At 41.8% G+C, this 16,273-nt stretch overlaps 1 protein-coding gene across 1 annotated transcript; it reads right to left on the reverse strand.

Annotated features, from left to right (window-relative positions):
• Positions 1-14,269: 14,269 nt before the first annotated feature.
• Positions 14,270-15,580, reverse strand: LOC142607949 (borneol dehydrogenase, mitochondrial-like). The gene is made up of 2 exons (XM_075779639.1): positions 15,489-15,580; positions 14,270-15,267 (listed from the first exon to the last, which is right to left on the reverse strand). The coding sequence occupies exons 1-2, from the start codon at positions 15,524-15,526 to the stop codon at positions 14,493-14,495; spliced, it is 813 nt and encodes a 270-aa protein (XP_075635754.1). The 5' UTR covers positions 15,527-15,580; the 3' UTR covers positions 14,270-14,492.
• Positions 15,581-16,273: the final 693 nt, after the last annotated feature.

Below are 16,273 nucleotides of genomic sequence, written 5' to 3' on the forward strand. Positions count from 1 at the left end.
AGCTTTTTAGGAACAAAACCCTAAATACAAAAAAGACACACTCTTCTCTCTCTAAAAAGCCTTCTAAAAATGTGCTTAGGGTTTCCTTTATATACTAGAAGAAGTAGACCTAAAACCCTAATCCTTAATGGGCTTGAACTGCTATTTGGGCTTAATTAAAATTCTGCAGATACGACTTTCGATCGGTCGAGCCTATCTTTTGATCGATCGAACTAGGCAGTTTCTGAAATCTTCTTTCTGCAGCTTACTTGTTCTTAATCTTGACATGAATCACCTTGAGTATTGTCTAATAATACCTATAGATTCTAGGATCTATATCTAGACAAGTTTATGTTCACGATTTGCCAATTGTTCTAAACTTTTAGAACCTAACAAACTCAATGAGCATGTAGCAATAGTTTTTGAAAATTGGTGGTGGAGAAAAGAGAGACTGGAAGTGGAAGGCATTTTGGCTAGTTTGGTGTCTCTTTTCATGGAGTGAGTTTACCAAAGAATAAAGAAAGCAAAATGTGAAGAGCATTTTGATGTTTTGAAAAAAAAATGATTAAACACTTTTGAGTGAACAACTGTCCTCTTTCTCTCTTTTTCAAATGTTTTGTCAGTCTCAAGCTTTTTATTTTGGTAATATATAATAAAACAATGCATTTTATTTAACAATCTATAACATTTTTGTGTCTTTCTATCTCTGTTCAAGGCCTTATGTAGTTAGTTATTACTATTAATCCTTTATTATTATTATTATTATTATTATTATTATTATTATTATTATTATTATTATTATTATTATCGCTTTTTTAAAAATACTAAAACGGTGGGTATGTCAAAAGACACAAAGAATAAAGAAAGGTGTGGTGTAAGCTTAGGCAATTAATGAGATATTAATAAAATAATAGTAAAATAAGTTTATATGAACTTTTGGATAACAGTAAAAAAAAAAAATTTTAATGAAAGAGACAAAAAAAAAAAAAAAAAGTTAAATGCAAAATTAGAGTGCCACTTGGCAGGAGCTCATGCTTTCCCGCATGATATCTCTACTTTTATATTATATATATATATATATATATATATATTTTTTTTTTTTTTTGATGAGTTGCATTCTCCCATTTTTTTCTCCGTTTTGATCATTTCTGTTCTTATTCCTTAAACAAAATGAAAGAAAAGAGACCTATTTGTTTGAATCCGCAAAATAAATGTATATAAATAATTTATATTTATAATATGTCTTTAACATGAGTTATTATTTTTCTATAAAAAAAAAGAGTTATTATATACGTTTTTTCCCCATATATAAGAAATTTTATTAAGGCAGTTTTATATAATTTAAGACAACTATTTCTTTGAATAAGTCATGTGTAATTATTTCTTAAATTATTTAATCACAGTTAATATGTTTTAAATATTTTAAATCAAAACTTTTTGTTAAATATATTAAAATCTAAAACTGACACATTAAGAGTATGACAATAATTTCAGACCGAATATTTAATTATAGAATTGTGGAGGGTAAAAGTTCCCGAACAAACATTTGGGCCTTGGGCTTTATTGACGGGTGCCAATTCGTTTTTGACTAAAGGCCTCTAGGCCCACAAGTCAGCCCACATTGCGAAGGTCCGGGGAGTTATCCGAGGATGAATGTCTCCTCGGACAGGCCCAGCGATGACCCTGGAACTTACCAAGAAGATTAAAGGCAGATTCTAGAAAAACTATTGGGTAAGAGGGGGATCCAAGTACCCTCTAGACGCAGCGGTGTGAGAGAAATATCTTAGAAAAAGGCTGCTACCTCCACATTAAAGACCCTGCACCTACCTCCTTGGCCGCATTAATGGAGAAATGACCCCTGAACAGTAGAATTCAACATTCCTGCTATTATTTAAAGATTTCAAGAAGGTAGTGGAAGAGAGAGATATCTAAGGATAAGATTTGTGTGACACGTGGATGAAATAGGGAAGAAGAAGAATATTTAAGAAGAGAAGGGATGAAAGAAAAGGGGGGGATCTGTCAGTTAGCTAAAAAAAACCTAAGAACTGTAATTTTTGGCATAGAAAGAGAAGCAATATACAAATCGTCCTCGGCTTACGTCCGAGGAGGCTCCCTTGTCATATTTGTTTATCATTTGCAAAGGTTGTAGCATTCTAGCCTGCTTATCAAGCTTCCAACATCCCTAACCTAGATTTCAAATCCACACTATACAAATCTTGTTGTTTAAGGCTCATTGGGCCTGAGCCCACGTTTGTCTTTGGGTCCGGGTACAATTGTGCATTTACAATTGGCGTTGTCTGTGGGAAATCTAGTGTTGAAGGAACTGGAACATTATGGCAGGCTTAGGCTCACACCATGCAGAATCTTAGGGATCGCAACCTGAAGATCTTTTTGAACGTCTTTAGCGCCAGAGGGATCGAGAGGGAAGCGTTCACACTGTATATCTTGGCACGAGTCATACCTGCGGTGGAGGCAATGCCACCCATGAAGATGATGCTAAGGCCATGCAGAGGGAGATTAACCACCTCAAGAAGAAGCTGCGCTGCGTTAGACGAAGGCGTGCTTCACCCCTATCTAATCCTTCTTCTGGGGAATTCCGGGGAAGTAGTTACAATTCAAGGTCATGGTCGCCCCCCCAGCAAAACTTCCTCTTGCGAAGAGGGTGACCTACTAGGTTGCAGGCACAGGAAGCTCCCCTCTAGGAGCTTGGGGAACGACGCTATGAGCTGAGCGCTACACCAACTCTCCAAATCGCCATTCTCACGTAGGATTGAGAATGGGAGGCTCCCAAGGCGGTTCACCTAGCCCACCTTCACCATTTATAACGGCCGGACAGACCCTGTGGAACATGTGAGCCACTTTAACCAGAGAATGGCGGTGCATTCTCACAATGAGACCTTGATGTGCAAAGTCTTCCCTTCTAGATTGGGACCTGTTGCTATGAGATGGTTCAACGGCCTAAAATCGGGGTCTGTCGGTTCGTTTGGGGAACTTACTAGAGCATTCACGTCACGGTTTATTACATGCAGTAGAGTTCCTCGGCCGTTGGATTCACTATTATCTATGCCCATGAGGGAAGGTGAGACGTTGAAAGCATACTCCGACAAGTATTGGGAGATGTTCAACGAGATAGATGGAGATTTGACGAGGTGGCGATTAATACTTTTAAAGTGGGCCTTCCCACTGATCATGATTTGAGGAAATCCTTGACCAAAAAGCCCGTACGGAGTGTACGTCGCCTCATGGACCGCATTGACGAGTATAAAAGGGTGAAAGAAGACCAATAGCAAGGTAAGGGTAAGGCGAAGGTTATCCCGCATGAGAGAAGGGATTTCAGGTCCGACAAATATCACAACAATAAGCCGATGAGAGATTACTCCGGGCAGCCTGGCTTGGCAATTCCTCAGGCTGTTAATACTGTATTCCGAGAACCAGTGCACCAGCTACTAGGGAAAGTCCGTAAGGAACCCTACTTCAGATGGCCTATTAAGATGGCAGGGGACCCTACGAAACAGAATCAAAATCTCTTTTGCCAGTACCACCAGGACGTGGGTCATACCACCGAGAATTGTCGGACCCTCTGAAACCACTTGGAGTAGCTCGTTGGCGAGGGGAAGTTGAAACAGCACTTGTACCAACCTAACGGGCAAGGCAGTCAGTCTGGCTCGAATAATCAGAAGAATAATTCATCTCAGCCGTCATTGGGATCGATAAACATTATCTTTGCTGTACCTGGTAGGACCGATTCAAGTCCCACCAGGGTGATGGCAGTTTCGCACTCCCAGGCCGAGGAGTTAGGTGCGAAGCCGAAAAGGCTGAAAGTGAATGTGCCCGTCTTGGGATTTTCAGAGGAGGATAAGGCTGGAACCATCCAACCCCATGATGATGCCTTGGTAGTCACTTTGAGGATAGGAAATTACGACGTCAGGAGGGTGATGATCGACCAGGGCAGTGAGGCAGATATTATGTACCCTGACTTATTTAAGGGGCTGAAGTTGAAATTGGAGGATCTCACTCCTTACGACTCGCCGTTAATAAGTTTTGAAGGGAAGGCTGTTATACCAAAGGGACAGATTCGGTTGCCCGTACAATCTAGCTTGGAAACGGTTGAGGTGGATTTTATCGTGGTCGATGCATATTCCCTATACACGGCCATCCTTGCTAGGCCCTGGCTGCACGCTTTGGGTGCTGTCTTCTCCACCTTGCATGTTAAGGTAAAGTTCCCTTCGAGGGAATACATTGAAGAAATTTTGGGTAGTCAATCAGTGGCCAGGCAATGCATATCGGCTGCAGTACTACATTAGGACGAAACGGAGTCCTCGGCCTCGGTTGTGAAGGACTTATAGCAATTACCGACTCTGGATGCACCCGATGCGGTGACAGCAGAGGAAGCCACATGCGAAGACTTGGAAAAGTTTCTGATAGCCGATGATCCTGAAAGGTTCTTTCAAGTTGGTGTACGTTTACTGTACCAAGAGAAGATGAAGTTGTTGGAGTTTATGAAGGACAACATCGATGTCTTTGCCTGGGATCCCTATGAGGCTCCGGGGGTAGACCCAAGCTTCATTCGTCACCATTTGAACGTCAACTCTGCTATTGTTCCTAGAAGGCAGTCACCTCGGCATTCCTCTAAAGAGCACTCCGAGGCTGTTAAAAAGGAAGTGCTCAAGCTCAAGAGGGCCGGGGCTATTAAAGAAGTTTTCTACCTAGAGTGGTTGGTGCATACGATCGTGGTGAAAAAGAAGAGCAGAAAGTGGAGAGTATGTGTAGACTTCACAGATTTAAATAGAGCCTGCCCAAAGGACTCGTTCTCGATGCCACGCATCGATCAGCTTGTGGATGCCACGGTCGCACATGCTTGGATGAGCTTTTTGGATGCCTTCCAGGGTTATCACCAAATTCTACTTGCGGTGGAGGATCAGGAGAAAACTGCTTTTATTACTCCAACAAGGAACTATCACTACAAAGTGATGCCCTTTGGATTGAAGAATGCTGGGACTACTTATCAAAGGATGATGACCAGAATGTTTGAATCGCAACTTGGAAAGACCATTGAGGTATACGTGGATGATATGATAGTGAAGAGTAAGACAATACCTACGCACGTGAAAGATTTGGACGACACCTTTCAAGTACTTAGAAAGTACAAGTTGCGCCTTAACGCCTCAAAGTGTTCTTTTGGAGTGGGTTCCGGAAAGTTCCTAGGCTACATGGTTACTCATAGAGGGATAGAGGTGAATTCGGTGCAGGTCAGAGCCATTCAAGGCTTACAGCCACCTCGGAACCCAAAGGAAGTTCAGAAATTGGCCGGAATGATCGCTGCTCTTAGCAGGTTCATCTCTCGGTCAACTGACAGGTGCAGGCCTTTCTTCCAACTATTGAACAAATGGAAAGGGTTCCAATGGTCCGAGGATTGCGTTGTAGCCTTCCAGCAACTTAAGGAATATCTTTCCCGGCCACCCATTATGTCTCGGCCTGAGGTAGACGAGATCCTGTTTGCATATCTGGCAGTGCCCGTCCATGCGGTCAGCCTGGTCCTTATAAGGGACGATGGTGGGGTACAAAGACCGGTCTACTACGTCAGTAAATCCTTGAATGAAACCGATGTGTGTTACCTACTTTTGGGGAAGGCACTTCTAGCCGTAGTTCATGCCACGTGGAAGCTTCCTCACTATTTTCAGTCCCACATCATTGTGGTTTTGACCCAACTGCCTCTCAAGTCAGTATTACGCAGTGCTGACTACTCCGGAAGGGTGGCTAAATGGGGAACTATTTTGGGAGCTTTTGATATCAAATACATGCCACGCACCTTGGTGAAAGGCCAGGTTCTCATAGATTTGGTGGCGGAGTTTGCTGAACCATTGTTGGAAGAAACTGTGAAGGAATTACACATGGATGAAAAATCAGTTGGCATGATTACGGACAAAGGACCTCCGATTTGGAAAGTGTTTGTTGATGGTGCAACTAACCAGAGAGGGTCTGGTGTCGGACTTGTTTTGATATCCCCTGAGGGAATTGTCTTCGAAAAATCTTTGAGATTAGCGTTCTCGGAAACTAATAACAAGGTCGAGTACGAAGCAGTCTTGGTCGGCATGAACATGGTGCGTAGGATGGGCAAGAAGGAAGTTCATATGTTCTCGGATTCTCAGTTAGTGGTCAGCCAAGTAACAGGGACCATAGAGGATAGGGATCCAAGAATGCAAGAATACTTGACCTAGGTCAAACGTTTACAATCTAAATTTGATTCCTTTATCCTTTCTCACGTTTCTAGAAGTGGAAATACACATGCAGACTCGTTGGCTACCTTAGCGACATCCTCGGCTCAGTGTTTGCCTAGGATTATCCTCGTCGAAGATTTGCTAGAACCAATTGTCACCACTATTAGTGCAGCCCGTATCCATCTGATAAGGCCTAGGCCTAGTTGGATTGACCCTGTGGTATCTTTTCTGAAAAGCGACATTCTTCCCGAGGACAAGTCTGAAGCAGATAAGATCCGTCAAAAGGCCCTTCGTTTCTGGCTATCTGAGGATCGAAAACTGTATAAACGCTCCTTCTTCGGACCATACTTGTTATACGTGCACCCCGAGTTAACGGAGACACTTTTGGAAGAATTGCATGAGGGAATTTGTGGAAGCCATACTGGGGGAAGGTCCTTAGCCCAAAGGGCTCTGACTCAGGGATATTGGTGACCCAATATGCAGAGGGAAGCTCAAGATTATGCAAGAAAGTGTGACCAGTGCCAGAGGTTCGCTCCCAACATTCATCAGCCTGGGGGAGTCTTTAATCCTCTGTCCAGTTCTTGGCCTTTCGCTCAATGAGGATTGGACATAGTAGGGCTTTTTCCGAGGGCCGTAGGAAACAAAAGGTGGCTACTCGTGAGAACCGACTACTTTACCAAATGGGTCGAGGCTGAACCCTTAGCAAATATTAAGGACGTCGATTCCAAGAAGTTTATTTGGAAGAATATCATTACTAGATTTGGGATACCACACACAACATTTTGGACAATGGCGTTCAATTTGATAGTAGAGCTTTTAGGAAGTATTGTAGTGACATGGGCATCATAAACAGATACTCCACACCGGCTTATCCTTAGGGAAATGGGCAGGCCAAGTCCGTCAACAAGGTCATAGTAAGTGGACTCAAGAAAAGGCTGGACGGCGCGAAGGGCAGATAGGTAGAGGAGCTACCACATGTCTTATAGACATATCAAACTACACCACACAGGTCCACTGGAGAAACACCATTCTTTATGACTTATGGAGCCGAGCCGGTGATACCCTTAGAATCTGGTTTCCCCACCCTAAGGACGAGTTCTTTTAGTTCAGAAAGTAATGATGGCCTTCTGGAGAAAGGCCTGGATTTAGTTGAGGAACGGCGAGATGCCGCCATGGTCCAAATGGCTTATTATCAACAAAAGCTTAAACGAGGGTATGATGTCCACGTAAATCTAAGGCCGCTGGCGCCTGGGGATCTGATGTTGAGAAAAGTTGTGGGTACTGCAAAAAACCCAACATGGGGAACGCTCAGACCGAATTGGGAAGGACCCTATCGGATCATCTCTGTAGCGGGCATAGGATCATATCGACTAGCTGATCTAAATGAAAAAATTGTACAACGCCCCTGGAATGTAAACAACCTTCGAAGGTATTATTATTAATAAAAGGCACTTTTATCATTCGTAGTTCAAATTATGAATATGTATTTGGGTTTATCTCTTACTATTATTAAGTATCAAACAGAAATTTGGTGATGGATGGTCCTCGGACCACATACCTTGTGAAAATTGATATATTATTAAGTATCAAACAGAAACTTGGTGATGCATGGTCCTCGGACCACATACCTTGTGGAAATTGATGTATTATTAAGTATCAAATAGAAACTTGGTGATACATGGTCCTCGGACCACATACCTTGTGGAAATCGATATATTATTAAGTATCAAACAAAAACTTGGTGATGCATGGTCCTCGGACCGCATACCTTATGGAAATTGATATATTCTTAAGTATCAAACAGAAACTTGGTCATGGATGGTCCCCGGACCACATATCTTGTGGAAATTGATATCTTATCATTTGTTAAACAGAACCTTAGTTATGTCGAGTCCATAGACCTTCTACTTTGGGGAAATTAACATCTTAAGTTACAAATTCTTAAGCATCAAGCAGAAAGTTGGTAATGTAGGGTCCTCGGACCCCATACTTTGGCAAAATTAACGTTTCAAGTTACAGATTCTAAGTATCACATTGATATGCGTGGTTCTCGGCCCATATGCCTTGTGTAAATTGATGTCGTACTTACCATCAAAACAAAGTTTGTGTATATCAGGTTCTTGAACACTTTACTTTAGAAATGCTAGCAAAAATCTATGGCGTGTTAATGTTGAGATTTTGATGAAGTATTTTTGATCACTTTATGCCTCAAATTGAATTCTAAGTTAGCTTGTTAGGCCTTCATCATTGTGTCATACATGTTATACTCCTAAGATGTAATTTGTAGAATACAAGGTAAGCATGTGTACGGCTATTTAGAGTTATGATAGTTCAGCTATTGAAAGTGGAGTTAGTTGTTCCATTCATTCCTTCTTAGTGTGCTAATGAGAGCTCTTATAGTAAAAACAAAAATAAAATAAACACAATTCAAACGAAGATCAAACAAGGCAGACTTTTATTAATTGCTCTTGATATACATTACACAGTAAGTCTTAATTACAAAAAAGAAGTCCTAAGTTTGGCCCTAAGCTTTTGGAGGGGGGTCTTGCTTGGAAGTACTGGTCGCCTCGGTGCTTTTTAGCTCCATTTCAAAGGAAGATAGGACTTATTTTCCTTTGTTTGCTACAGTTGATAGAGGGACGATGGGCTCAGCACTTTGACTTGGGGCCTTCTCAGTACCTTCATCCTGTTCCTTCTCTTTATTGGAACTTGTAGGTTCTGTAGGAGTAGGAATGGGCTCTAGGATCATAGGACGGGGCGCAAAAGGAGCTGTCTCAGGGGCAGGGACGACAGAAGGTAGTTCCTCCATCTCCTGGATGTCCAGGGGAAGCCAAATGTTCTCGGGCTTCCTCAGCTCGAAAGTTGAGGGGATCCCTGTTGCATTTAGAGCTTCCCCCCAAACCTGTTGGCAGTATTCTCGGCATAGAGCTGCAAACTCCTCTCTCAGCTGGTTTTCTGTGGCCGCCACCCCTTCGTTGTAAGCAGCCTTCTTCGTGGCCTCTAACAAACCCTTGAAGGTACGAGCTTCGTCCTTCATCTTCGCAAGCTCCTTCTCAAAATCAAAGCGTTCTTGCTGAGCTTTGGATAGCTCTTCAACCTTTTGATGAAGAAGCTTATGCTGCCCTTCCACTTGGGTCTTTATGGTCCTCAGGCTGGCCTCAGCGCCGTCTCTTTCTTTTTTTAGACCCGCTAGCTAAGAAGTGAGCTTCTCATTTTCTGCGAGGGCCTGGCCTAGGGACTTCTCGGTCTCCAACCAAAGCTCTAGTTCCAGTCCAGCTTTCTTCTGAGAATCCTCCACGAATTTCTCGGCAGCAAAGACTTCTTGGACGGCCTGTGACAGAGTATCAAAGGGTCAGACGCATAAAAATATCTACTAAGAGTTAGATACAATGAAAAAGGAAGTGAAGATAAGGTTTGAAACTTACCAGGGCCAAGTCCCTTTTTAGCGAAAGGAACAGATGGGGCTAGGTCATCTTCTCTAGGGCCTCCATGTCCTTAGGCAGAAAAAGGGGACGTTCCAATGCATCGGCCAGGTGGAGGACATGGCCTTGTTGGAACGCCCTAATATTGGACTGGTAAGAGATTGGTGCCCCGTCCAGCCTAAGCTCGAGAGACCAGGTAACCGGTGCTCGGCACACTTCGGCAAGATCCCTTATCTCCCCGTTTTCTACTGAAGGAGCACGTCCCTTGCCTTTGTCAAGTTTTTGCTGCTAGGGTTGCTGTTGTTGTTGTTTCAGCTTCTTTTGCCTTTCCCCACTAGCCTCTTCGGCCTCTCCCTTCCTCTTCTTCTTGGGCTCCTCAATGGGAGGCTTAGGATCGGATGGAGGAGGGGGTGGTGGCAAGGACAGAGGGACTTGAGATTCCCCTGCTCCTTTTTTGGCGATTCTCTTGCCCCTCTTGTGCATTAGTCCTTTTAGCACATCCATCTCTTCCTCTTCAGAGCTGGAGTCGGGGCGGGCAACTACCAAACCTACGATCCCGGAAGTCTCGGCAGGCTCGTCCTCCTCGTCCGAGAGTATGACAAACGGGTTCCCTCGGGGCCTTTCAACGTCCTCAAGTTGGAACTGGTCTATCTCCTCGTCCAATGAGTGCAGCGAGAAGGCTTGTTCTTCTGGGACGGCGGTCGTCTGGGAGTGTGCCGAGAGTGGAACTGCCGCAATAGGGCGTGTGTACAGGATGGTATTGGGCTCGTCGGGAATATCGTGGTCGGAGAGAAAGTGCGGCCTTGCTACGTTTATCCTTCTGCGTCGCCTGTCCCCCGCGATAATCACGTTTTCTATCTCCTGAAAGTCTGCTGATATAGGATCGTATCTTAATATCAAGTGTGCCGCTCTCACTTGTAAGTCTTCACTCACGAAGACTTCCGATCGGAGGACACGGTTCAAGTCGGCGACGTTACAGAAGCTGAGACGGGGGCGCATGTGTTGTTTATTTGCATGGAAAAACATCCGAGAAGAAGGACACGGTCAGACTGGTGATAAATTTCAAAGTAAAAAGAAACAATGTGTGGAAAAATTTTAAAAAAAAATTGGTAAAGGTAGTAGGATGGAATTATGGGTTAGTAAATCTAATTCCTAAGAAGTCACACCTGGTTCTCCCCATTCGACTAGGCAGTAGGGACCGTCATACCAGTTCCCCGAGGCGATGAGGTAGTCGTCCTTCATGCCTTTGTTGGATTTGGGCAGACATGAGATCAGCCTAACGACACTAGACCGCGACTTAATGTAATACCCTACATTCTTAAGTTTGTGGCATTCGTACATGAAGGCAACATCGTGCCATGTAAGGTTCAGGCCCATCTGCTCATTTAGAGCGTTAACACTACCTAAGATCCTAAACACATTTGGTGCGCACTGGTTTGGGCATAACCTATGATTACAGAGGTATTCCTTGGTCACATTTCTCATAGAGAGAGTCATCCCACCTTCTATAAAGGCAATCATAGGGATGATTACTTCTCCTGTCTTCCTAGCACCGCCTACGGCTTCTACTGGGCAGTATTTTAGACCTACGTCATTGGGAATTTGGTATTTGCCCTAAAACCTTCCATCCCCGCGTCGATATCTACTAGGCACTTGAACCTACTCATCTAGGAGAAGTGAGAATACGAGTTTTGAAAAGCAAAAACTTAAGAGTGGAGCCGAGGATAAAATTCGAGAAGAGAGGAGCAAAGAAAGTAAGAACTTACGGGATTTGGTTATTCAAGTCTTCACGAGTTTCTGGAGAGAAAAGGCTATGACTGATACTTTGATATGATTGAATTCTAAAGAAATGAATGAAGGTACGGGTTTCCAAGCGTTTTGACGTGCGGGAGGCGGTCTCAAAATTAGATTTGTCCCGCTCAAATTTTCGGGGGGCGACCTGGACCGTTAGATGTTCATCTCATCGTTGAACGTGGGGAACAGGATGTAACTTGCGGTCATAAATGCGCGCGTTCTGAGTTTCGAAGCGTCAAAAGTGTTTTTCAGGGAACGACAGGACCCATACACGCGTGGCGATATACAAAGCATGTGGGAGGTATTTTTGTCGGATCAAAACTCTATTTCTTTCCTCGGATGGGAAAAAATAAAGTTTTGAGGGGCTATTGTGGAGGGTAAAAGTTCCCGAACAAACATTTGGGCTTTGGGCTTTATTGACGGGTGCCAGTTCGTTTTTTACTAAAGGCCTCTAGGCCCACAAGTCAGCCCACACTGCGAAGGTCCAGGGAGTTATCCGAGGATGAATGTTTCCTCGGACAAGCCCGGCGATGACCCTGGAACTTGCCAAGAAGATTAAAGGCAGATTTCTGGAAAAACTATTGGGTAAGAGGGGGATCCAAGTACCCTCTACACACAGCGATGTGAGAGAAATATCTTAGAAAAAGGCTGCTACCTCCACATTAAAGACCCTGCACCTACCTCCCTAGCCGCATTAATGGGAAAATGACCCCTGAACAGTAGAATTCAACCTTCCTGCTATTATTTAAAGATTTCAAGAATGTAATGGAAGAAAGAGGTATTTAAGGATAAGATTTGTGTGACATGTGGATGAAATAGGGAAGAAGAAGAATATTTAAGAAGAGAAGGGAGGAAAGAAAAGGGGGGATCTGTCAGTTAGCTAAAAAATAACTAAGAACTGTAATTTTTGGCATAGAAAGAGAAGAAATATACAAATCGTCCTCAGCTTACGTTCGAGGAGGTTCCCTTGTCATATTTGTTTATCATTTGCAAAGGCTGTAGCATTCTAGCCTGCTTATCAAGCTTCCAACATCCCTAACCTAGATTTCAAATCCACACTATACAAATCTTGTTGTTTAAGGCTCATTGGGCCTGAGCTCACGTTTGTCTTTGGGTCCGGGTACAATTGTGCACTTACAAGAATCATAACCCCTTCTCTTCTAGTGGGAAAAAAAATCATTGTATTCCTATGTCCTTCACTCTCGAAATGCTTTTCCTCAACAAAAAAAAAAAAAAAAACCCTCGAAATGTAAATGCAAATAGTTTGTTTTTGGAAAAGAAAAACATTGAAGAAGAGAGAAAAGGGAGAAACAAGGATAAGAGAGAGATAAATAGAAGTGAAGGGATGTGTGGGTTTGGGGAGGAGTAATAATGAAAAAAGAAGAGAAAAGAAAGGAAGGAAGAGAAAATATGGGGAGCACTATTCAAAATTCCCCTACAAAAGAGAGAAGAAAATATTTGCATGTGTTGTTGTAAAACAACCCACATGTTCAAAGGGATAATGTTGATACCTAAAATTTCACACATTTTGGGTCAAGAAGTAAAGCCCAAGACCCAATGAATTCAGGCTTAAGGGGTAGAGGATTTAAGCCCAATGTACATAATGACATTTTTAGTAAATGTTTATTAAGGGAAGGCAAATTGATAATTTCACTCACACCTCATGGGCAATTAAATCAAGACACATGGACACATATGGGCTAAGTGTCACACCTACCAAATTCCACTAGTTCCAAGCCTTTTGAATAAAATGAATAGACAAATGGAGATAAGCCCATACTTCCTTGGGCACTTCTACAAATAGAAAAAAGAGATAGAGATGAAAAGTTCAATGCATATATTCTTTAAAATGACTTTGGCAAATTAGGGTGAACTGGGTCCAAAGCCTTTTTGATCCAATAAAGAGTATTTGGCTCATAAAGGCCTAATTCCTTTTGAATAAAAGGATGAGAATAACCTACTATCACCTCCAGTTAGAGAAATGATGAAAGAAAATAAAAGCGGCAATGGCAGATAATGCGTGAAGGAGAATTAAAATTAGAGAAAGTACAAGACTAGCAAGGTAGGTGAGTAAGGGAGTAGGGCCCATGGCCGACGAAATGCAAAGGGTGTGGTTTGATAGAGGGGAAAGGAGTCAAAGGACCTAGATTTGGCATCTAGTTGAGACCATTTTTGGGCATATATTTGCTCGAAAGCATCTTTACCAAAATGGGTAGTGGGCAATGTGTTGAATGGAAGAATGCATGCAGTAGAAAAAAAGAATGTATAAGGATGAGGGCAAAATGGTAAAAATAGGGATCAAGTTTAGGTATGAAATGATGGAACAGTACCCATGAATGGACAAGACGGGTAACACAAACCAAGGAAAACATATGAGGCAATCTAAATAGAAAATGAGATAGTGAAAGAAGAGAACTAGGACCAACTCACTACGCCTATCTATAGAAACCTTGACCCAAAAGCAAAAAAAATTGTACCGACACCATTCTTAGGGTCTGTTTGGATACCACTTATTGCTGAAAACTGAAAACATATTACTGAAAACACTGTAGCAAAATAATTTTTAAATGTGTGAATAGTGCCATAAAACCTAGTTTTAAAGCAAAATTTACTGAATTCTGTATTTGAGGATCCCGTGAATAGTGCACGAGACCCACAGAAAAAATGCCAAACGCAAATGTCTCCTGTTTTCATGCAATCCAAACATACACTTAATGGCTACTAGTTGTTTTAACAGTCCCTTGATAACATTTGTCCATTTTTATTATTTAATTAGAGTCATGCTACACGCACCAACAATACAACAAAAATTTTACAAAGTCTAACAAACATTCATACCACTTGGACCCATCGCAATACAAAAAGAAAAGAGCCAGTAAAATTATTTAGACTCTCCATTTCATTTAGGATAATTATTGGTTTACATTTTAGACGTAAGATTTACATTATATACTAAACAAAAGTGTACAACATTGTACACCTTTTACAAATATGTACAATGTTGTACACTCTTATTTAGTGTACAATGTAAATCTTACATTGATAGCTCAATTTAAACTGATAATTTTCCTTTTATTTATTAAGACTGTGCAAACATACAAAGGCCTGCATTTACAATGGTGAAGCCTCCATCTATGACAATATTTTGTCCACTCACATATTTTGACTCATCACTTCCGAGATACAGAGCAGCCTCGGCTATATCCTCTGGCTGGAGAACTACACCCTTGAGGTTGGAATAAACACGATAAAGTCCATCATCATCTAGCTTCAAGAAATCCTTTGCCAAAGGTGTAGCAACCACATAAGGTGACACGCAATTCACACGAATTCCAAACTGTCCAAGCTCCACTGCTGTATTTCTCATTAATCCAACCAAACCATGTTTTGAGCTTGTGTAGCCATGAGTTGCAACTCCTCCTATGGTTGAACATACACTAGCGGTATTGATTATACTACCTTTTTTAGCTGGAATCATCACACGGGCTGCATGTTTGGCGCCAAGGAAAGCACCTACAAGGTTGACACTAACCACTTGCTCAAATTCAGCCTTAGTGTTGTCAAGGATGTTGGGTTTGGCTACCCCAGCTATACCAGCATTGTTGTACATAATGTCTAATTTACCATACTTGGAAACAGCATGGTTAACTGCATTTTCTACATCTGTTTCTTTAGTAACATCACAATGGACAAAGGATGTAGATTGAGGATTTAAATCTTCGCATATAGAGTGACCCAATTCATCTTGGATGTCAGCAATTACAACTTTTGCTCCATGTTTAGAGAAGAGTCTTGCAGTGGACTCACCAATGCCTCTAGACCCACCAGTGATTAGTGCCACTTTTCCTTCAAGCCTGTCACATTTTTACAAGATATTATCTCTCACTTTTATTATTCAGCATATTTTAGATGGCATAATTGCACAAAATATTTGCTAGTCCATGGTTAATGGATCCAGTGTCCAACAAAACAAATAGAAAAATTATTTACCGGCAGAGAGGATTTTTTTTCATAGAATATTGTTCTTTAACAAATTAAACATATTGAGGCAAGATAGCTAAAAAAAATATCATACCTTCTTGCTGCAGCCGAGAGTAATGAGAAACTTCCCATTGTCGAAGGAGTTAGAATATGTGTCGGAAAAATGAAAATAAAACCCAAATAACATCCACCAATTTGCTTCGTTATTTCTCTTGTAATATAGCTGAGATGTCAAGCCCAGTATTCCACGTATGTCATAATCAAGCAAAATTTGGTATTTACCCTGGACCCACAGCAGGTTAAGTAGAATAGTTAAAATGGAAGATTTTTGGATAAGAATTAGAGAAGAAGTACGCGGATTGGGGACAGAAGAAGTTCACGGATTGGGGACTGTTGGAGCATTTTAATATTGAATAATTAAAATGAATAAATTTTATAACATAAATGTAAAGATGTCGGAGTGAATGTGGAAGATGAGGAGTTAGTGAAAATGTTTAATCCCACATTGAAAAGGAGAGAGACTATTTTGTTTTTTTTAATTGTGGTGATTAATGGACTAATATGAATTGTCTCAAATTTTGGGCCAAATACATGCACAAGGGGGAAGTGAAGGGTGGAGGTGTCAAATTTGGAAATGAATCAACACCTTAATGGACCTAATTAATCAGATTAATTTGGGTAGTAATTTCGTGAAGCCCATTGAGCTTATAAATCGACCCATTCAGACATAATCCAAGTGACTGCAATATACACTAAAAAAATAGAGAGATTTCTGGCAAGAAAGGGTGTTCTTTTAGGTGGAGCTTTGGGCTTGAACACTTTGTGCAGAGGTTGTTCTAGCCATACAACACTTATTGGGCTATTGTATCCTGGGGAAGA

The sequence above is a fragment of the Castanea sativa genome, chromosome 8 (assembly GCF_040712315.1).
Source record: "Castanea sativa cultivar Marrone di Chiusa Pesio chromosome 8, ASM4071231v1".
NCBI lineage: Eukaryota > Viridiplantae > Streptophyta > Magnoliopsida > Fagales > Fagaceae > Castanea > Castanea sativa.

Coding starts and splice junctions, on each gene's coding strand:
- LOC142607949 (XM_075779639.1), bottom strand. CDS start 15,526: ATGGGAAGTTTCTCATTACTCTCGGCTGCAGCAAGAAG. Junction 15,268..15,488: donor CTCTCGGCTGCAGCAAGAAG/GTATGATATTTT, acceptor AAAATGTGACAG/GCTTGAAGGAAAAGTGGCAC.